Below are 22,537 nucleotides of genomic sequence, written 5' to 3' on the forward strand. Positions count from 1 at the left end.
ATGTGGTCGGTTAGGGATGCATATTTGGCTTTCCTAAGTTGGAAGCAGGGACAGAAATTGGGGAAGCTGTCAGTTATTAACCAGGTATTGACTGGGGCTTTTTACAGGGGTTATTGTTCGGCTTCCTGGACTACTTGCTAGAGATAGTCTGCCTTCCTTGACTGGTTACTGTAGGTAGTAGGTTGGCTTCTTGCACTAGGTGGCGGAGATATCAGTTTGGCTTCCTTCCTGGGCTGGTTTCTGCAGGTTGTCAGTCAGAGCTCTATTTTTATATATGTAGTCTGGCCTTTGTCTGTTAGTATATTCAGATTCTCATGAAAAAGATGTCATAAGAAAGGCAAACCACAAACTGGGAGAAGATATTTACAGTATATATTCAACAAAGTATTTATATCTACTATATATATTTTAGAAACTTCTACAATTCAGTAAGAAAAAGATAACCTAATTTTTTAAATAGGCAAAAGGCTTGAACTAGTACTTCATTAAAGAGGATTTCCAAATGGCTAGTAAACATGAAAAGGTGCTAGTAGGGAAAATTCAGTGGTCATTTAATCACTAATCATTAATCATTTAATACAGATTAAATGAGATACTACCACACCCTTACCAGGATGGCTAAAACTAAAGAATTAGTAGTACCAAGTATTATAGTAGTATAGATGTGGAGCAGCTGGAACTCTCATACACTGCTGGTGAGAGTGTACCTTGGTACAGATTCTAGAAAACTGTCGGTGTCTGTTTAAGTTTATGGGGGTGCCTGGGTGGCTCAGTCGGTTGAATGACTTCAACTCAGGTAATCATCTCCAGTTCATGGGTTTGAGCCCCGCCTCAGGCCTGTTGCATTGTTGCATGCTGTTGCATGCAGGGCCTGCTTTATGCAGGCCTCTGTCCCCCACTCTCTCTGCCCCTCCCCGCTTGCGTTCTCTCTCTCTCTCTCTCTCTCTCTCCCTCTCCCTCTCTCTCTCTCTCTCAAAGGTAAACATTTAAAAAAACACTAAATAGGGGCGCCTGGGTGGCTCAGTCGGTTAAGCGTCCGACTTCAGCTCAGGTCATGATCTCGTGGTCTGTGAGTTCAAGCCCCGCGTCGGGCTCTGTGCTGACTGCTCAGAGCCTGGAGCCTGTTTCAGATTCTGTGTCTCCTTCTCTCTCTGACCCTCCCCCATTCATGCTCTGTCTCTCTCTGTCTCAAAAATAAATAAATGTTAAAAAAAAATTAAAAAAACAAAACAAAACACTAAATATGTATACTCTGTGACCCAACATTAACACTCCTGGGTTTCTATCTGATGGCAGTGAGTGTTTACATCCACCAAAAGACTTGTGTAAAAATCTTGCTAAAAACAGGAAGTAACCCAAATGTTTATCAGCCTGGAATTTATAGTTTATGGTATATTCATGAAGTGGAGTGCAACATAGCAGTGAAAAAAGAATAAAGTGCTACATACAACATTATAAACGAATCTCACAGGCATGATTTGAATAAAGGAAGCTACCCACAAAAGAGTTAATATTGTTTGATTCCATTTATATAAATGGAACAATTTGTCAAAATAGATAAGACTGATCTATGATGATAGAGGTAAGCATAATGGTTCCTTTTTGGTGAGTTTATTGACTGAGAGGACACAAAGGAGCCCTCTGGAGTGTTGGAAATGTTCTATAATTTGATCTGACTTGTGGTTATGCAAAATTATGTATTATGTGTTGAAATAGAAATGAAAACAAAATATTTTTTGAGCTGTATACCCAAGATTTGTGCATTTCACTACATGTAAGTTATACCTCATCTTTATTTTTATATTTTTTTGTAATTTCAAGTTTTTATTTAAATTCCAGTTAGTTCACATAGAATGTAATATAGCTTCAGGAGTAGAATTTAGTGATTCATCACTTACATGTAACTTCCAGTGCTCATCACTACAAACGCCCTTCTTAATCCCTGTCACCCATTTAACCCATCTCCCCACCCAGCTCCCACCATCAACCCTAAGTTTGTTCTCCATAGTTAAGAGTCTGTTTTATGGCTTGCCTCTTTCTTTTTTCGCCCCTATGTTCATCTGTTTCATTTCTTAAATTCCACATATTAGTGAAATCATATAATGTTTGTCTTTCTCTGATTTATTTCACAACATAAAACACTGTAGCTCCATCCATGTCGTTGCAAATGTCAAGATTCAGTCTTTTTTATGTCTGAGTAATATTCCACTGTATGTATATACCACATCTTCTTTATCCATTCATCAGTCGATGGACATCCATAGTTTGGCTATTGTTGATAATGCAACTTTAAATATGGGGATTCATGTATCCCTTTGAATCAGTATTTTTGTGTCCTTTGGATAAATACCCAGTAGTGCAATTGCTGGATCATAGGGTAGTTCTATTTTTAACTTTTGAGGAACCTCCATACTGTTTTCCAGAGTGTCTACACCAGTTTGCATTCCCACCAACAGCGTAAGAGGTTTTCCCCTTCTCTGCATTCTCACCAACATCTCTTATTTCCTGTTGTTAATTTTAGTCAGTCTGACAGGTGTGAGGTGGTATCTTGTCATGGTTTTGATTTGTATTTCCCTGATAAGTGAGGTTGGGCATTTTCTTTTTTTTCTTTCTTTTTTTTTTTTTTTAATTTTTTTTAACGTTTATTTATTTTTGAGACAGGGAGAGACAGAGCATGAACGGGGGAGGGTCAGAGAGAGGGAGACACAGAATCCGAAACAGGCTCCAGGCTCTGAGCGGTCAGCACAGAGCCCGACGCGGGGCTTGAACTCACGGACCGAGAGATCATGACCTGAGCTGAAGTCGGCCGCTTAACTGACCGAGCTACCCAGGCGCCCCAAGGTTGGGCATTTTCTCATGTGTCTGTTAACCATCTGCATGTCTTCTTTGGAAAAATGTCTATTCATGTCTTCTGCCCATTTCTTCACTGAATTATTTGTTTTTGGGGTGTTGAATTTGATAAGTTGTTTATAGATTTTGAATACTAACCCTTTGTCAGATATATCATTTGCAAATATCTTCTCCCATTCCGAAGGTTCCCTTTTAGTTTTGTTGAGTGTTTCCTTTGATGTGTAGAAGCTTTTTATCTTGATGAAGTCCCAGTAGTTCATGTTTGCTTTTGTTTCCCTTGCCTTTACTGATGTGTCTAGTGAGAAATTGCTCTGGCCAGAGTCCAAGAGGTTACTTCCTGTATTCTCCTCTAGGATTTTGATAGTTTCCTGTCTCACATGTAGGTCTTTCATCCATTTTGAATTTAATTTTGTGTATGGTATTATACCTCAATTTAAAATTTTTCCTGTTTCACCTCTCTTCTTTTGTTTATATTTTTCCTTGAAACTAGCTCTCCTTCTGGCTTCCTTGCTTATTGTTAACTGAAACCAGTTAAATTTTTTGTAGTCAGTCCTTAAATCCTGCCGGCTCTTCCTTTAAAGTATCTCCATCCATACTATTTGAAACCATGTCTGTAGTAGAGTTTTAGCCATGACCACAAGCCTTCATTATTACCAGGGAATTAACGGTTTCCCTGCTTTTCATACTCAAACCTTTTCTACAATATGCCAGCAAAGCTGTCTTTCTAAAGCACCACTCAGAGGATGCTAGCACCCTCACTATGTTAATTCCTTCCCTCATAAGTCTTGAGGAGGCTACCATTTCTGGTGTACTAGGTGCACATCAGGCTCTAGCATTGCATTCAGGATTCTCATGATCTGGCCCCAGCCAGCCATACTGCTTCCCTGTCCATACACAATTCTTTGGAAAACTGGAATACTTAATCGTTCCAAATCCATTTTGTTCTCTGTCGCTGATATTCTTCGTTCAAGTTCTTCTCTCCCTAAATGCTTTTTTCCTCATGCCAGCCCCATCTCAAACAATTTCAGCCTGAGGGGGCTATGGTGTGCCCCATGAAATCCAAGAACCCCATGAAATTATATCCAAACATTTCTATATATGTGCATTTTTATGGAGAAAGGCTTGTTTTCAGATTATCAAAAGGGGTCCAGGGGCGTCTGGGTGGCGCAGTCGGTTAAGCATCCGACTTCAGCCAGGTCACGATCTCGCGGTCCGTGAGTTCGAGCCCCGCGTCGGGCTCTGGGCTGATGGCTCGGAGCCTGGAGCCTGTTTCCGATTCTGTGTCTCCCTCTCTCTCTGCCCCTCCCCCGTTCATGCTCTGTCTCTCTCTGTCCCAAAAATAAATAAACGTTGAAAAAAAAAAAAAGGGGGGGTCCATAAACCCCCAAAAGTTCAACTGATTTAGTGGCCCTTTGAAGAAATATAAATGATCTCATTTTGTTTTAACAAAGTTTTTATCTCAAAATTTAGTCCTCTGGGCGTCTGGGTGACTCAGTGGGTTAAGTGTACAACTCTTGATTTCAGCTCAGGTCATGATCTCTCAGTTCATAAGATCAAGCCCCTCGTCAGACTCTGTGCTGACAGTATGGAGCCTGCTTGGGGTTCTCTCTCTCCCTCTCTCTCCCTCTTTCTCTCAGCATCCCCCCCCAAAATAAACATTAAAAAAAAATTTTTTTTCTCTGCCCCTCCCCCGTTCATGCTCTGTCTCTCTCTGTCCCAAAAATAAATAAACGTTGAAAAAAAAAAAATTTAAAAAAAAAAAAAAAAAAGGGGGCGCCTGGGTGGCGCAGTCGGTTAAGCGTCCGACTTCAGCCAGGTCACGATCTCGCGGTCCGTGAGTTCGAGCCCCGCGTCAGGCTCTGGGCTGATGGCTCAGAGCCTGGAGCCTGCTTCTGATTCTGTGTCTCCCTCTCTCTCTGCCCCTCCCCCGTTCATGCTCTGTCTCTCTCTGTCCCAAAAATAAATAAACGTTGAAAAAAAAAAAATTTAAAAAAAAAAAATTTTTTTTTAATGTTTATTATTGAGAGACCAAGAGAGACAGAGCACACGCATGGAGGGGCAGAGAGAGGAGGAGACATAGAATCTGAAGCAGCTCCAGGCTCTGAGCTGTCAGCACAGAGCCTGACGTGGGGCTCAAACCGACAAACCACAGCGCATGACCTGAGCCGAAGTCAGACGCCAACTGACTGAGCCACCCAGGAGCCCCAAACATTCTTTTAATATTAAAAAAAAAAAAAAAGGCAAAAAAAAACCAGTCTTCATGGGGCATCTGGGTGGCTCAGTCAGTTGAACATCTGACTCTTGATTTCAGCCCAGCTCATGATCCCAGGGTCATGGGATTGAGGTCCGTGTTGGATTCCACACTGAGCATGGAACCTGCTTAAAATTCTCTCTCTCCCTTCCTTTTTCCCTCCCTGCCTCTCTCTCTTTTTCTCTCTTCCCCTCCCCGCCCCTCTCCCCTCCTCTCTCTCTCTAAAAATTAAAAATATATTTAATAAATTAAATAAACATCCTCAGTATGCTGGGTAGTAGAACTTTTTTTAATCAATAAGTTATATTTCAAGCTTAAAGTTTCAGATGCAGGTAAAATGGTTTGTCTTATTCATTGTGTAGGTCTCTAGATTTATTTCTTTGTGTGGAATTTATTTTCCTCACAAGATAGTATCTTAATACTTTTTACTTTGGTATCTTAGGGGGAGATTTTTTTTCCCCCTCCCACATGATTGTTTGCACAGCTAGACAATACCATCTCTGTATGCTTTGAATTTAAAAGATATTAGTCACATTTTTCAACACTTTTTTTTTCTGTTTTAGATTCCTATAGGCAATGGAAACTGATCTCAATTCCCAGGACAGAAAGGACCTGGACAAGTTTATTAAATTTTTTGCCCTCAAGGTAATACGTCTATTCTCTTGAGCTCAGAACTGTTAGAAATAACTTCCGTGCTTCTCCCTTTTTGGAAATATAGAATAACAGCTTGCAGCTTGCCCATTTTAAGGGATACTTCTGTCTGTTGTAAACCAAACTGTGAAGTTTGGGGGCGGTACTGGGGGTGTAACTAAAAAGTAACTTCCAATTTTCCACAGCTACTTGTTCAAAAAAAATTTTTTTTTGTAAGGCTGTTTGCAGAAATGTCAAACTATTATGCCAGGTTATTGGCACAGTATGTTCCCTTGGGTTGGGAACAAAGACTGTGGACTGGAATGGACATCATTTTGGGCATCTTTCCCAAACCGTCAACTAACTCTGAAATGTCTAACTTCCATTTATTATTTCCTTCTGGATAAATGAGGAGTTAAAACTGAATTTTGAATGCTTTAGAAGTTATATTTTCCTAAATCTAAAAATCATTTCCACCTTTATCGCTTCTTCTCACGATTACCATGTAAAAAAACAATCCATGCTGTAGATTCTGGTTGTAAAATTAGTTGGGAGACTTTTGCCATATGGGCCAAATGATATGAATAATTGTGGAATCCTTGGTTTAAATCTACTATGATTACATAAGTGTACGGCAGTGAATATTTAAACCTATGGTTGGACTTGTTTCTTTATGAAAGTCAGAGACACCATGTGCAAATTTCCTTCTGCCATGTGAGAATATTATAGATCCCAAGCCTTGAACTAAAATTCCTCTAGTTGGTTGACATTATGCCCTCAAGAATATTTGCAGTATTAGTTTTGTATAGTGTTTTTTCTATCTGTCCTTGAATTTTAAAATCCTACCCTTTTCCTACAGTATAGTTATGATCATTGGCATCTTTTTAACCCTGCATTCAGAGGATGTGAACCCTGATTGTGAGCCAAATCAATTTAAGACTCTTCATCTTTGATTTGGTTGTTTGTTTGCTTTTTTTTAGACTGTCCAAGTGATTGTCCAGGCTCGACTTGGTGAGAAGATTTGTACTCGTTCATCTTCATCCCCGACGGGTTCAGACTGGGTAAAATTCCCGTTTTTTGTTAAGGGATATACTATGGTGTCTGTTACAAGGAATCCTAATGCAGTAGGAATGAATACTATCTATAGTATTACTAAATCATAACATTAAAACAGTAATTCCATTTGATCCATTCACTAGGTCAGATGTTAGTCCTAGGTTTGTTTGGTTCTCGGCTTTCTGCTGCAGTAGGTGAAAAGCTTAGACTTCAGAGAACAAAAATATCTTGTTAACTAATCTTTGTAATAAGTCATTAGCTCTCTCAGCCTGAGTTTTAGGGCTTTGATGTAGGATGTCTCTTCTGGGCAAGAGAGAAATGAATGAATGGCTTCAATCACTCAAAGCAATGCATGCATTACCCAACATAACCATCTTACTGCTTTATGTTTCCATAATGTTTTTTGTGAGTGTTTCACACAGTCTCTTTTGTTTTCTAGTTCAATTTAGCAATCAAAGATATCCCAGAGGTTACACATGAAGCAAAAAAGGCCCTGGCAGGACAGCTGCCTGCCGTTGGGAGATCGATGTGTGTGGAGATCTCACTCAAGACTTCTGAGGTAAGGTTATGACCAGGGTGGTGTTTTCACTTGGCACCAGAGGTCTTCACATTCCAGTTTCAACTCAGCCTCATTCCTGCCCCTTCTCTCTCTGAACTTAGCATTCTCTGAGGAGGTCATGCTTTTTTTTACTTATTCTCCCAAACACTTGGAGTAGGCTCTTTGTCCTTCATATATATCCTCTATAGATGAAATGTTTTTACTTATCCTTTAAGACTCACATGCTCTTGAAAATCCCCCCGATTCTTGGGGGAGAGGTAACTACTTTTTTTAGACTTCCTATGTGTTTTATTTGCATTGATCCTAAAGTGTAACTTGATGTATTGTGATTTTTCTAGTTTTTTTTTCCTGGTGTGTTGTGATTTTACCTTATTTCACACCAGGATCAAGGCAGATATTGTTACTAGTATGTTTATTCATCTATTTCCACTATAAGATTGTGAAGCTGCATGGTATAATAAAAGGCAATTGGAGTTTAGAGCTACACAGACACAAGTTCAGATCCTAGCTGAGTGACTTTGGCCAAATTACTTAACTCCATCCCCACCAACACCACCAAACTAACATGACACTTCATAGTCTTACAAGGCTATGTTATTTTATTTATTTATTTATTTGTTTGTTTGTTTATTTATTTATTTATTTATTTATATTTTGAGAGAGAGAGCGTATGTGCATGTGCATGGGGTAGGGGCAGAGAGAAAGGGAGAGAGAGGATCCCAAGCAGGCTCCATGCTATCAGTGCAGAGTCCAATGAGGGCTCGACCCCACTAACTGTTAGATCATGACTTGAGGCGAAATCAAGAGCAGATGCCTAACCGACTGAGCTACCCAGGTGCCCCTATTTTCTCACTTAATACTTATTTATAAAGTGCCTAACATAAAGTAGGTGATCATTACATGTTCCTGTTCATACTTTACAAACACTTTTATTCTTGAGGTCAGTGGTTATACCACATCTTATTTATCTTTGTAGTTCTTCAAATTGTTTTTTTTTAATGTTTATTTATTTTTAAGAGAGACAGACAGAATGTGAGTGGGGGAGGGGCAGAGAGCGAGGGAGACACAGAACCTGAAGCAGGCTCTAAGCTCCAAGCTGTCAGCACAGAGCCTGATGTGGGGCCTGAACCCATGAACCGTGAGATCATGATCTGAGCTGAAGTCGGACACTTAACTGACTGAGCCACCCAGGTACCCCTTAAATTCTTTTTGAAATGAAGCAGGATGTAACTAAATCATCTCTTATGTATGCCTAGCACAGTGCCTGGGATGGCCCATAGTAGCCTCTCCATGAATTTTGTTGAATGAATGATGTTAATACTTATTCCATGGAAACTTTAGCACCCCACAAAAACAAAACTTCCTATTCTTCATTGAATTGCCAGTTTGTACTATGAATTATTTTCCTTAGTGATCCATAGCGAGTCCTAAAGGAATCTCTAGAAGAATTATTTTCCTTTCCCAGGTACAATATGAGTATAAACTGTTCTGATCATCCTAGACAAACTGCATCAACTTGTTTTGGATACTTCCGACTAGTTAGCCATCCCTTGATTTTGGGGAGCAGGGGAATTCAAAATTTATCATGCCATTTAAAAATGACAGTATGATGAAAAGGATATATTAAGGGTACATATTTCAGTTTGATCTAGAACAAGTTCGCTATTCCACAAACTAACCTAAGCTTACTCCCAAACCTAAAAGAATAGCTCTCTTCCAGTTGATTGGTAATAAGGTTACTTGTCTTCAAAAGTGTGTGACTATTCTTCTCACTGAGTGGCACACAAGAGTGTTACAGGGTTGAGGGATTCTGGCTTTAGTCTGTTTTTCTTTCCCACCCACTAGGCTAAGTCTGTTCAGAGTACCAGAGAAAGACTGAACAGTTTGGCTGAAGACATTACACAGCTAAAAAGATTTTTAAGCAAGCAGCTTGTTAAGGTATTCCTTAACTGTGGGTGTCACCTAAAAATATCCTCTGTAGAATTGGAGGGAAAGGCTGTCTCCATCATTTGAAGTATTGGCCTTTCTGAAGAGCAATTTGGATATACATAACAAAAGTCTTAGAAGCATAAATACTCTTGGGGCACCTGGGTGGCTTAGTTGGTTGAGTGTCCAACTCTTGACTTTGGCTCGTATCATAATTTCACAGTTCAGGGATCAAACCCTGCATCAGGCTGTACACTGGTAACAAGAAGCCTACTTGGGATTCTCTCTCTCTTTCTCTCTCCTCCTCCCCTGCTCACCCTCCCTCTCTCAAAATAAGTGAACATTTAAAAAAAAAAAAAGAATACTCTTTCACAGCGCTAATTCTGAAAATTTGCCTTAAGAAACTAATTCAGGGTGAGGACAAAGTTTTAGTCTCAAGTATATTTATCACAGTTTTGTCTGTAATAGTGAAAAATTAGAAATAACTTATATGTCCACGTACAGGGGGACTGATTTGATAAAATGATGGTCATGTGGTGGAATACTATGCAGCCATTAAAATTGGTGTAGAATTTTTAATTATAGGGAAATTTCATGTTACATTTATTAATAAAAATGATAAAAATAGCATATATAGTATAATCTCACGTTATTTTTTTAAGTTTATTTGTTTAAGTAATTTCTACACCCAAGACAAGAGCTACATGCTCTTCCAACTGAGCTAGCCAGGAGCCCCTCACATCATTTATTAAAGTAGCTGATTAGATTATAAATTGATTTTTTTTTTTTGCTTTATTTATATTTTCCACATTTTTATAGTGACTGTATAGTGCTTTGTAATAAGAGTAAATAATTTTAAAAAACCAAATAAAACTGAAATATCTTTCAATTGTCCCATCCACAGGGAGATTCCATGGAGCTAGAAATTTGGTGTCTTGAAATGAATGAAAAGTAAGTACTCTGTTTTAGGGTCCGTGGTTGCGGTAGCCGAGAATAAAACAGATGACATCATGTGAAAAGCAGGGCTTTGTTATCAGTTGTGGAGGGTGTTCTTCCCACTTAACAAAGCCAATAGCTCTTTGCTACAGTTTGCCTCATGCTTGGCTTCCAGCCCAGGCACAGAGATGACCTTCAGAGGGAGGTCAGTCCGGCCAGACTCAGACACCACAGGGAAAGGAGCAGAGCAAAGGCTCAAAAAGATTTGTTGTTTTCCCAGAGTACAGCTAGTTCTCTGATTAAATCCCTTGCGAACTCTTGTAACATGACTGCTCTGTTTTGTCTTTTTTTCTGTGTGGCAGATTTCCCTTCCCTACTCCTTTTTTACACCCTGTGTTGGTCATGGATTGGAAATGCCTGTTATTTTCCTTTTCCATTTTCTTCTTTCAAGGAAGATTAGCTTGCTTCCTGCCTGAAGCTTTAGTTTTCTAGAACAGTATATAGGAAAATTGAGGAAATAGCAACACATCAAAAGAAAAATCTTAATAAGTATGTGGGGTGTGGGCATTATTTTTCTTTCTTAAATAGAAAGCAGTTGACAGGTTAAGTCCAAAATTTTAATACCAGACACACTTTTCTCCAGATTCCTATTAGATGTATAGAGATAGATAGCTCATAAGATAGCATATTGAAATTGTTTGCACCTTCAATAGTATAATTGCAGTGTTGAATTACTTTTTTTAAGTCTGTAGCTTTATTTCTTAGATAACTGCTTCAAATCGAGAAAGAAATACAGTAGGTGCCTTTTGAGGTCTATCTGCCTAGTTCTAGAGTATGAGAAAGTAAAAACTTTTGCTTACATCAATAATCTGTTGATAAACTGATAGAACTCTAATTGCACTTTTAGTTCAGAACATATTTTAATGATAAATTTCATCTTACACAGTTCCCATGCTTAATTTGCAATTGTCTTTGTTGACTGTAATCTTCTGTGAAAGGTGTATTTGGACTGCAAAGCAGGTTATATTCTGTCAGAATTTATGAATAATACTAGCAGGTTAATCTCAGTCACTAGACAGAACATAACTAACACCTCTGTGTCTGTGCATTTGTTGGTTTTATGTTTGTTGAATAGGTGAATGCTGATAGTGTCTGTGTGTTTCTCAGGTGTGATAAAGAGATTAAAGTTTCCTACACGGTGTACAACAGACTGTCACTGCTGCTGAAGTCCCTCCTTGCCATAACTAGGGTCACACCGGCTTACAGACTCTCCAGAAAACAGGGGCATGAATATGTCATATTGTACAGGTAAACAACGTAGCTGCTCACCTTCTCGATTCACTCATTAGCTTTGTCACTTTGCACATTGTCTGACCAGCATATGGGTATTCTGTGATTAATTTTGAATAGGTGGTTTCTTGGATAGTTGATGCTATAGCTTTACTATGATTATCTATCCCTCCTCTTTTGTGAAGCTCCGTTTTCTGAAGCTACCAGGTTCTTGGCCCTTTTGTCTGTGCACAGTCATGAGTCCTGTGGAGTAGATTTTGCGGTTCTACTGATGCACATCTCAAAGCTGAAAAAGGAGCTTAAGACTTTAAAACAGGCTATCCTGGGAAGATTCCACAGCCTTCTACATTTCGGAATTAAATTAAATTTTGTCTAACAGCCTGCCAATTCAATTTGGTTTTTTTCAATTTGTTTTTAATTAGTTGTCTGTGGATATAAAGAACTCATCAATAGTTCTGAGAGTATTTCCCTTGGTAGTTCACCTCAACACATATTTATTGAGTGCCTTTTTAATGCAAGCATTGTGCTAGGCCCAAGGAAGAACTATACAGATGCCCTGCCCTATAGGTGTTTCTAATCTAATGGGGAAACAGCTTTTTAATAAAAAGCAGAATTGGAAAACTACATAGCAGTATCAGGAAAAAAGTACTAGGAGAACACAAGGAGGGAAAGTTTGTTCCAGGTGGGAGAAACCACAGGCTTCCTGGAGAAAGTGGCATTCAAGCTAGACCTTGAAGCAGAGAGAATTTCAGCTGGTAGAACTGAGAGAGAATGATCATTCCAGGTAAGGAGTGCAAAAGATAGCAAGGCATAGAAGTGGGGGATGGGATCTGAGCTGTGCTCAGGTTGTCAGATGGACCTGAGTGGTGGTAAAACGGATAAGTAGGAAAGTGTGAGAGCAGAGCATGGAAAGCCAGGAGTTCCCAAATCACCCAAGATTCTTTTGGCATATTAGTAATGAGCCATTTGTAAGCCTTTGGCTTATATGTATAGAGCTGATTGTGAGGAGAAATTAGTATAGCAGGATGGAAGGACTAAGGATTAGAGACTTAACTAGTTACGTTGAAACAATTTACTACCTGAGAATAGTTATCAAGTCATTCTGTAATTTTCTTAGCAGTAATCTAGCAATCTTACATCTAGCAATCTAGCATCTTAAAGATGTTAATATTTTAACATCTTTAAAATATTTTTGTTGTCTTCTCTGTAGTCTTCCCAAGTTTCAGGTTGAGTATTCCATTTGAAAATTACTGGACTTCTAGTCAAATATAACAGATCACTTTCTAACTCTTATGATAAGCCCTCTTCACTTTGGTTCTTTTGTAAGTAGCCATACTACACTACTAGTTATCAGCTTAGTTAACTAGGACTCCTAGTCCTTTTCATTACCAGTGTTTAAAGTCTTCCTTTAGTCTGTGTCTCTGCAGTAATACAGTATTTATTGCTTACAGTTTATCATTTATGAGTGCGTTTGGATACTGATAACTATAGTTTAAACCATAGAGAAATGGGTGGTCTCAGATGTAGAATTGTCTATTTTTTTCTCCCTTTTTATACTGTTTTTAACAGGGTAGGGGCACCTGGGTGGCTCAGTCAGTTAAGTGTCCAATTTCAGCTCAGGTCATGATCTCGCGGAGTTTGAGCTCCGCGTCAGGCTCTGTGCTGACAGCTCAGAGCCTGGAGTTGCTTCAGATTCTGTGTCTCCCTCTCTCTCTGCCCCTCCTCTGCTCGTGCTCTTTCTCTGTCTCAAAAATAAAAAAACAGAAAAAGAATTAAAAAAAAAAAAAACAACACAGGGTGACAGTATAGTCTTATATCATTAAAGAAAAATAGCCTTCTCTTTATTTTAAGCTATATTATCATTTTTTCCTTGGCCCTACAGATTTGATCATGTCAGTGTAGAATTACATCATTATAAGAATTCATTCTGAATTTGTTGTTCATCAAGACTGAATTAAAATAAATTATTGTCTACTATCTGTTTAAAAAAAATTTTTGCTCAGCATCTGAATGGTGTAAAGAATATAGCCAAGGGGCATCTGGGTGGCTCAGTCAGTTAAGCATCTGACTGGTGATATCAGCTCAGGTTGTGATCTTGAGGTTGTGAGATTGAGCCCCACCCCACGTCAGGCTCTGTGCTGTGCTGAGTGTGGAGTGGAACCTGGAACCTGCTTGTGATTCTCTCTTCCCCGTGCGTGTGTGTGTGTGTGTGTGTGTGTGTGTGTGTGTGTGTACACGCATGTGTGTGTACATGCATGCTCTCTCTCTCTCAAAAATAAATAAACATTAAAAAATAATAGGGGGGTGCCTGGGTGGCTCAGTCGGTTGAATGCCCCGACTTCAGCTCAGGTCACAATCTCACAGTTCGTGGGTTTGAGCCCCGCGTTGGGCTCTGGGCTGACAGCTCAGAGCCTGGAGCCTGCTTCAGATTCTGTGTCTCTCTCTCTCTCTGCTCCTCCCCTACTCATGCTCTGTCTCTCTCTGCCTCTCAAAAATAAAGAAACATAATAAAAAAAAATTTTTTTAAAAAAAAGAAGAAAGAAAAAAATAATAGGGGCATCTGGGTGGCTCAGTTGGTGCCTCTCTGCCCCCCCCCCCAATAAATAAACATTAAAAAATATATGGTCAAGAAAAAGGTTAGATAATTAGATTACTTAGAACACTGTACCCAATATTCAGATGGGTATTGAGGTTTTTTTGGGGTGTGTTTGTGTGTGTGTGTGTGTGTGTGGTTTTTTTTAGGGTTTGTTTTGTTTTGTTTCGTTTTGTTTTGTTTTTGAGAGAGCCAGAACACAGGCAGGGAGGGGCTGAGGGAGAGGGAGAGAAAGAATTCCAAGCAGCCTCCATGCCCAGCGGGGGAGCTGACATAGGGCGTGACCCCACAACAGTGAGCTCGTGACCTGAGCCAAAATCAAGAATCAGATGCTTAACTGACTGAACCACCCAGGTGACCCCAAATGGGTACTGAATATTTTTTTATTAGAAGGTTACTAGCAAAATATGTTTGCAGCATTTCATTGACATCATTCCTGTATTACTTTATGGCAGGAATCAGCAAACTGTGGGCAGCAGACCATCTGTTTGTTTTTATAGATAAAGTTATTTTATTATTTTTTTAAGTTTTTTTTTTTTTTTTTAATAATCTCTACAAAAGACTCAATATGGGGCTTGAACTCATGACCCCAAGATTCACCTGAGCCAGCCAGGTACTGCAAAATAAAAGTTATTTTAGAATCCAGCCACCCCTTTCATTTGTGTATTATCAGTGGCTACTTTTGCAGGACAACAGCAAAGCTGAGTAGTCTGCTTCAGACTATATGGCCCACAAGCCTAAAATATATGATCCTTTTAACGAAAGTTTGCTGACCCCTGTTTTATGGTATCTGTCACTTTGGTGCATGTATTTCAGATATTTATATACATTTCTTTTCTCCCATTCCAGATTATAATTTGTGAGTCCTAGGCTTCAGATTTATCCTGAATCTCATCCCTACATTCTCCTTATCTCATGCCTAACACCTAACCATAGGGCTTTATACATTGTTAGAGCTTAGCGTTTAATTGAACAAACTGCCATGTCTGTGTTTAATTGTTAACATTACTTGAAAAATATAATGTTATGTAGTATAGTTTGTAATGTTTTATAGCTCAGACTTTTAGCTAATATAGATAGGCCTTCCCAGGGCAATTCAAAGAAAGGTTCTGCTGTGCTTCTATCTTTATATTTTCAGAATAGTCTTATGTAATTATTCTACAGTGGGAAAGATTTCCTAATTTTTTTAAGTTTATTTATTTTTGAGAGAGAGAGAGATTGTGTGAGCTGGGGAAGGGCAGAGTGAAAGGAAGACAGAAGATCTGAAGCACTGACAATACAGAGCCCAGTGCGAGGCCTGGACTACCAACCATGAGATCACGGCCTGAGCTGAAATCAAGGGTCGGACACTTAACCAACTGAGCCACCCAGGCACCCCATGGTGCTCTAGTGTGTTCACTTTGGAATGACTTGTGACAAGCAAGGAGAACTCCCATTAATTGAAGACCACTCTTCAAAATCTGGTACCTTCTATTGCATATTTGAAAGTTGCTAAGAAAGGAGATCTTCAGTGTTCTCATTACAAGGAAAAAAGCTTCTGTCTGTATGGTGATGGATATTAACTAGACTTACTGTGATAATTTGTAATGTAACTAAATATTTAATTATATTTACATCTGATACTAATATAATTTTGTATGTTGAACATACCTAAAAAAAAAAAAAAGTCTAGTACTTTCTAATAGTAGTTCCAGATCTATTTGCCAACCTTATTTCTATAGTATTTATTTCCCAGTAGTTATACTTTAAAAATACGTGGCAGGAAGGGAGCCTGGGTGGCTCAGTTGGTGAAGCATCCGACTTCAGCTCAGGTCATGATCTCACATCTGTGAGTGAGATCTCTGCTCATGCTGTCACTCTCTCAAAAATAAAATAAACACTTTAAAATTAAAAAAAATTTTTTTTTTAATCTTTATTTATTTTTGAGAGAGAGACAGCGTGTGAGCAGGGGAGGAGCAGAGAGAGAGGGAGACACAGAATACGAAGCAGGCTCCAGGCTCTGAGCGCTTAGCTCAGAGCCTGATGCGGGGCTCAAACTCACGAATGGTGAGATCATGACCCTAGTGGAAGTCAGACACTCAACCGACTGAGCCACCCAGGCGCCCCAACACTTTAAAATTTTTTAAAAAGTACATTGCAGGAACAGGAAGAAGAAACTGAAATTGCAGACTCAATTTATTATTTTCCTCATTTCTTTTTTTTTAATATTTATTTATTTTTGAGAGAGAGACAGAGCACAAGCAGGAGAGGGGGCAGAGAGAGACGGAGACAGAGAATCTGAAGAAGGATCCAAGCTCTGAGCTGTCAGCACAGAGCCCAACACAGGGCTTGAACCCACGAGCGGAGCTGTGGGATCATGACCTGAACTGAAGTCAAATGCTTAACTGACTGAGACACCCAGGCGCCCCTGTTTTCCTCATTTCCTAACCAGTTCTTTCCGTTTACATTCCTATGCCTGCAGCTTTATTGAAACAGTAATATTATTGCTCCATTAAGAGAGGTGTTCGTGGGGGCGCCTGGGTGGCACAGTCGGTTAAGCGTCCGACTTCAGCCAGGTCACGATCTCGCGGTCCGTGAGTTCGAGCCCCGCGTCGGGCTCTGGGCTGATGGCTCAGAGCCTGGAGCCTGTTTCCGATTCTGTGTCTCCCTCTCTCTCTGCCCCTCCCCCGTTCATGCTCTGTCTCTCTCTGTCCCAAAAATAAATAAACGTTGAAAAAAAAAAAAAAGAGAGGTGTTCGTGAAAATAAGAAAAGGAGGGTTTGTTCTGTTTGTTTTGTTTCTAGGTGTTCGGGCTATAGAGGCCCTTAGAATAAAGAATCATTTCCTTTTCTTTCTTTCCTAAGGATATATTTTGGGGAAGTTCAGCTGAATGGTTTAGGAGAAGGTATGTATCAAGGGTGAAAAACACTTGTTGTGTTCAGAGCCCTCCTGACTTCAGAGATGGGTTTGGATGCTGCCTGTAATAATACATAGCTTGTGATTTTAGTATGTGTGATATGAGTAAGGAAAAAACATGTAAGTAGTCCAAAGAGTTGCCAGGGAATGAATGAATGATTTTCCCCCAAGTTCTAGTAACTCAGTATTCTTTCTTACTCTTTATGCTATTGTCTGTTTTCCTAATTTTCTATAAGCATGTTAAATGTTTCTGATGAGCATAAGCAATTTTGAAAAACTGGAAATGAAACCAAGAAAACCAGAAAGCTTTGTTGGAAGTATTGCCTGCAAGTCCCCACCTCTTTTCTGTACTTAGTTCTGGATGGGAACATGAATAGAAGTGCAGTTACTTCTGCACCTACGTAAACTAAGGTGTTTGTGTGACAAACCCTGAGGGCCCTTTACTGTCTCACTGGGCACATGACATATTTGGGCCAGGTTGGTTAGGATTTGCTCAAACTTTAGGACAAACAGTTGTTTTGTCTCTTTGAAGGTAGGTTTATCTGTAAATAGAATGCTGTTTTCCCTTCCAATATTAGTCAACAAATCGAAAGAAAAAAAATATATATGAGAAATTGAGGCAGCTGCACTCATGATACTAAGTAGATAATGCCAGAGATTGTATGATAGGCTGAATGATTCAGGGAAAGACAAACTGGGGACAGTGTCAGTATTCTCTGGCGAAAAGCTAATTATTTCTTTCTTCTCCTAGGTTTCCAGACAGTGCGTGTTGGGACAGTAGGCACCCCTGTGGGCACCATCACTCTTTCTTGTGCTTACAGAATTAACTTGGCATTTATGTCTACCAGGTGAGGAAAGAGCCTTGGAACCCAAAGGAGTCTTCCAAAGATGTTAAAGATATTAAAGTTTGTTTTTCCCCCAAACTCCATGTCTAAGCCTATAGTTCAGCTTTGCCATTGCTGAAATCAGTCCCCTTCTGAAGAATAAAATCGAGAGAGAGCCCAGGTTCCAGACTGGAGAATCTGAGTGTGTCAGAGCCACTAATGTAGAGTTGTGGTTTATATTTAGGGATACAATAGGTAAGGCTCTGATGGTTCCTACCTATAGTTATAAGGTAGAGGGGTCCTCTGAAAACTTCAGGGGGGATGGCAAGGCATTCTAACAAATATTGTGATCTCCTTATTGCATTACAGGCAATTTGAGAGGACCCCACCTATCATGGGGATTATCATTGATCACTTTGTGGACCGTCCGTATCCCAGCTCCTCACCTATGCACCCCTGCAATTACAGGTGAGGAATGTGAAAGGTACTTTCCCAAACTGCAGCTAGGGAGAAGTACTCATCTTGCAGGTACATAGCGCACCTTCATCAGCATTCAATAGTGGGCAGAGGCAGTGATGGAAACCCCACATGGAGAGAAATGGAGCGGTTAGCTTCCCTTCTTGCTGCTACCTGTAAGGCACATCAAGACTTGGAATATACAGACTATCTCAGAAAAATTCTTGGACATTTTGGATTTTGATGGCAGTGATTTGACTTTCAATTTGATTTTCCTTAGAGACTACAAAAGTGGCAGTAATTAACAGAATATCCTTCACAAATTAAATGGTTTCCTGGTCATCATTGGCACTGTTCAGTTATACATTAGAATCAAATTCTTCAGGCCTACATCCCAGAAAACAGAATTCTATAGAGGTTGGAACAGTTGTGTATCAGGAAGGATACTGCCTTTATGTGAAGGACTCTTGAAGTTGGATAAGTTTGTCTTTTGAGTCTAGACTTTTGTTTCACTGCATCTCTGTTGCTAACAATTCTTTGGCCCCACACTGGTCAGGCTTAAGAAAATATTCTCAAATGATATGTCAGGTAAGGTGTTTGGGTTAAAAATAAAAAGCTTGGTCAACCTCTAAATATTTGAAATTATCAAGGACTCAACATTATGGTCTCTCTTGCCAGAGTGAGCTCTGCCTGAAACAGTTCTTGTCACTGTTGCATCCATATCTAACCTCCCTTTGTATCCTTTCCGCAATCAACTGCCATCACAATAAAATTCATGATTTATTTCCCCCCTGTCATAGAACTGCTGGTGAGGACACTGGAGGAACATATCCTTCTGTGGAAGATTCTCAAGAAGTGTGTACCACCTCTTTCTCCACCTCTCCTCCTTCCCAGGTAGGGGGAAACAGGTTCTGGGGTAGCTGTAGTTGGTACATATATGGGCCTTATGAAATGGTGTCAGAATTTAGATACAATCTCTTTTGGTGGTGGTGGTGATTGTTTCTAGAGGATTACTTTGAGAGGTGAGGGAGAGCCTTCTTATCCAGCAGGTAATATTTCAGTGTTTCTGATCTATAACCATTCTTAACCCGCAAGATTACACGTAACCTTTACTTTCCTGGAGACATCTTAAAATTCCTTAGAAAATTAGTCACAGGATTCCAAATGCACGCCAATACCAGAGAGATATTCTACCCTACACTTGTTAATTTGGTAGCCAGTTCACTTTTGAAGTGGTAAATATGGTTCCTAATAATGGAAAGAGCACAGAAAAAGCCAATAATTATTTAGCATAAAATGCCAGTAAGAAGCCAGCAGGTCAGTTTTTGCAATGGTTGACACAAATTTCTGGTTATCTGCATTCTTTATCTGTACATTTGTGGTGTTGTTGTTAAATGTTTATTTTTTTGAGAGAAAGAGCATGAGCACGGTGGAGGGGCAGAGAGAGAGGAAGAAAGAGAATCCCAAGCAGGGTCTTCTTCCATGTCAGTGCAGAGCCCAGTGTGGGGCCTGATCTCACAAACTGTGAAATCATGACCTGAGCCGAGATCAAGAGTCGGACACTTAACAGACTGAGCCACCCAGGTGCCCCCTATGTGAACATTTTTAACCATTAACTTTTCCACTTGAGTCAAACCCAGTTTCAGTGAAACACAGGCTCCAGTGTTCACAGCTTCCCAAGTGGACATGCCTGTGTGGCCTGATTGTATAATGTATGTGGTACAAGTCTGCTTCAGCCAAGAAGTTGTTTGTTGCCCGATGACTGAACTTCAGGGTGTGTTTCTTCCCTTCCACCCCGACTCATCCGTCTCCCACCTCATGGCTTTGCAACCAGCTGGTCTGCCTGCTCTTCGTCTCTGTCGCTCCTCTCCTCTCTGACTCTCACGTTAGACACTTACTTCTAGACCTAATTCAGTTCTCTGTTCCTCTGAATTAGTCCCAGATTATCCCCTTTCACCATTTTTTTATTTTACACTTTATTGATTGATATTTTTAGGGTTTTTTTGGTTTGTTTTCTTAGAGAGAGAGCACACAAGTGGGGGAGAGGCGCAGAGGGAGAGAAAGAAAATGTCAAGCAGACTCCATGCTGAGCATGGAGTGCTCATGCATGGCTTGATCCCACAACCGTGAGATCATGACCTGAGCTGAAATCAAGAGTTGGACACTCAACTGACTAAGCCACCCAGGCACCTCTGCCTTTCACCATTTTATTTGGGAAGCCCAACAAATTAATTCACTACCCATACATAAATTTTTATTTTCTGTGGGTTTTTTTGGAAACCATTCTTTTTTTAATGTGTATTTATTTTTGAGAGAGAGAGAGCGAGCATGTGAGCCAGGGAGGGGCAGAGAGAGGGAGACAGAGGATTCAAAGTAGGCTCCGTGCTGACAGCACATAGCCTGATGTGAAGCTTGAACTCAGAAACCGTGAGATAGTGACCTGAAGTCACTCAGGGACCCCCTGTGTTTTTTAATTAAAATATTTAGAAGCGCTAGGTGTGGAACCTGCTTAAGATTTTGTCTCTCCCTCTGCCCCTCCTCTGCTTGCCCTCTCTCTCTCTCTCAAAAAAAAAAAAAGAAAGAAAGAAAGAAAATATTTAAATTTATTTCATTCTAAGTTTTTAGGAGATACTGGATTAAAATTATGGTTCTGATCTGTTTCAAAAGCAGAAGTTAGACACAAAAGCTAGATTAATGTCTTTTGTAAAGGAAATTATGAAATCCATGGGTCACTACTATTTCTGCTGTTCCAATTTAGAGCTAAGGAGGTTCTTGTAAAGCTGCCTAGACAGTTAAGTTTGGGGGGGGGTGAGAACTGTTACTCCCTTCCCCCTCCCCCATAAATGTATGTAGGCATGAGTGTCACCTTTGCTCTGGGAGAGGGTAGCTTCTGGAACACTCACTGACATAGAGCAATACAGACCACAAAAGAGGGGAAGGCCCACTAGAGCACATTAATGGAAGTAGATTATTTTTTAGATAATCAAAATGTGAATATGTCAAGTTTGGTGTTCATTGAAGTTTTATTGTACAAGTGATAAATTCATAAACAGTAAATGAAATTGTGACTTGGGAGATAAGATGGTGAGGTTGGGTCTTAACAAATCAGTTTGTCTTTCTTGGATACAGTGGAAATTTGACCCGACCCCAAAAGTAAGGGGAAGTTAAGTAGTTCCTGATCTCGTGTTTGCACGGTTGGTTGACCTACGTAAGAGGAGCCTATCTTTCTCATGGTATCAGTTGCCTGCTGTGTCTTGTCACAGTTTGAAAGTAGATCATGCCAAGTTCTTATCAACACTGAGCATCCCATGGGTGAGCCCTGTCACTACCCTCTGAGTACCTCTAGTCAAGGCTGGTACGGTTTGGTGCAGCAGTATTCATTTTGAACCTTAATGGTAGAACAGAGAGAGAAAATCCTTTGCCAGCAGGTCTCATTCCTGTAAGTGTTGAAATGGTTTCTTCCTTGATTTAGCCTAGGGAATTGCGTCATTGTTCAACAACTTCTAGCTTTTTGCTAGAGTCCAGTAAATGCATGTTAATGTGGTGTTTGTTTTCCCCACAAAATAAGGACTATTGTGTCATGTGGGCACAGAGTTGAGTCAAGAAATAGTTGTGACCCTGAACCTGCTACTGTGATTTCAGGTCCAACCTCCAGTTCTAAGCACTGACTAGCTAATTGGTAAGACATGGAACAGCAAGACCCGAAATAATCATAATTAGCTTTGAAATCTAAGAGTTTTGAAAGTGCTCCAGCTTTTACTGCATCAAGTTGTCCTTCACCATCTGGGGCTGTAAAACACACACACACACACACACACGCCTACACCTGTACACACCCCTTTATCCTGCCTGGGATGGTATAGTAAAGTATGCAGGTGGGTTCCTGAGCATCTTCAAGTTCCAGCCAACAAATGTCAGTTGTTTCAACCTGCCCCTGCAGATCCTGGGTCCCCAGCAAAAGGCCTTCAGTCTAGCATTGTAACCTCAACATCTTCATTCATCCTCAGCACGCCTTGCACCTGCTCTTGGGCCCTTCCTGCTGGAGACCACTCTAACACCCTTCCACCTGCTTTTGACTAAGGACACACTAATGCTTGGTGCTGGTTTCCCTGTTTTGCCAAGTCAAACCAGCTTGACTCAACTTTGTTTTCCACCTGCTCATCAAGGAGACAAGCATGCAGTGGAGCCCCTTGGGACAAATGTCTCTTCTTTAGACCCTTCCAGGCTGCCCTTTTAGGAAGGCATCCATGCAGCTTTCTCCCCACTTCATT

At 40.2% G+C, this 22,537-nt stretch overlaps 1 protein-coding gene across 12 annotated transcripts in view; it reads left to right on the forward strand.

Annotated features, from left to right (window-relative positions):
• Positions 1–22,537, forward strand: part of ATG13 (autophagy related 13) — a 54,322-nt gene that overhangs the window by 22,390 nt on the left and 9,395 nt on the right. For all 12 annotated transcript variants that reach the window (XM_030331011.1, XM_030331005.2, XM_030331004.2 and 9 more), the window contains 9 exons: positions 5,665–5,746; positions 6,712–6,792; positions 7,227–7,346; positions 10,177–10,223; positions 11,376–11,516; positions 16,935–16,975; positions 17,738–17,834; positions 18,180–18,278; positions 19,067–19,160. In XM_030331011.1, coding sequence (XP_030186871.1) covers positions 5,678–5,746; positions 6,712–6,792; positions 7,227–7,346; positions 10,177–10,223; positions 11,376–11,516; positions 16,935–16,975; positions 17,738–17,834; positions 18,180–18,278; positions 19,067–19,160 — 789 coding nt within the window. In that variant the 5' untranslated portion in view covers positions 5,665–5,677. The remainder of the gene's footprint in view (positions 1–5,664; positions 5,747–6,711; positions 6,793–7,226; positions 7,347–10,176; positions 10,224–11,375; positions 11,517–16,934; positions 16,976–17,737; positions 17,835–18,179; positions 18,279–19,066; positions 19,161–22,537) is intronic.

The sequence above is a fragment of the Lynx canadensis genome, chromosome D1 (assembly GCF_007474595.2).
Source record: "Lynx canadensis isolate LIC74 chromosome D1, mLynCan4.pri.v2, whole genome shotgun sequence".
NCBI lineage: Eukaryota > Metazoa > Chordata > Mammalia > Carnivora > Felidae > Lynx > Lynx canadensis.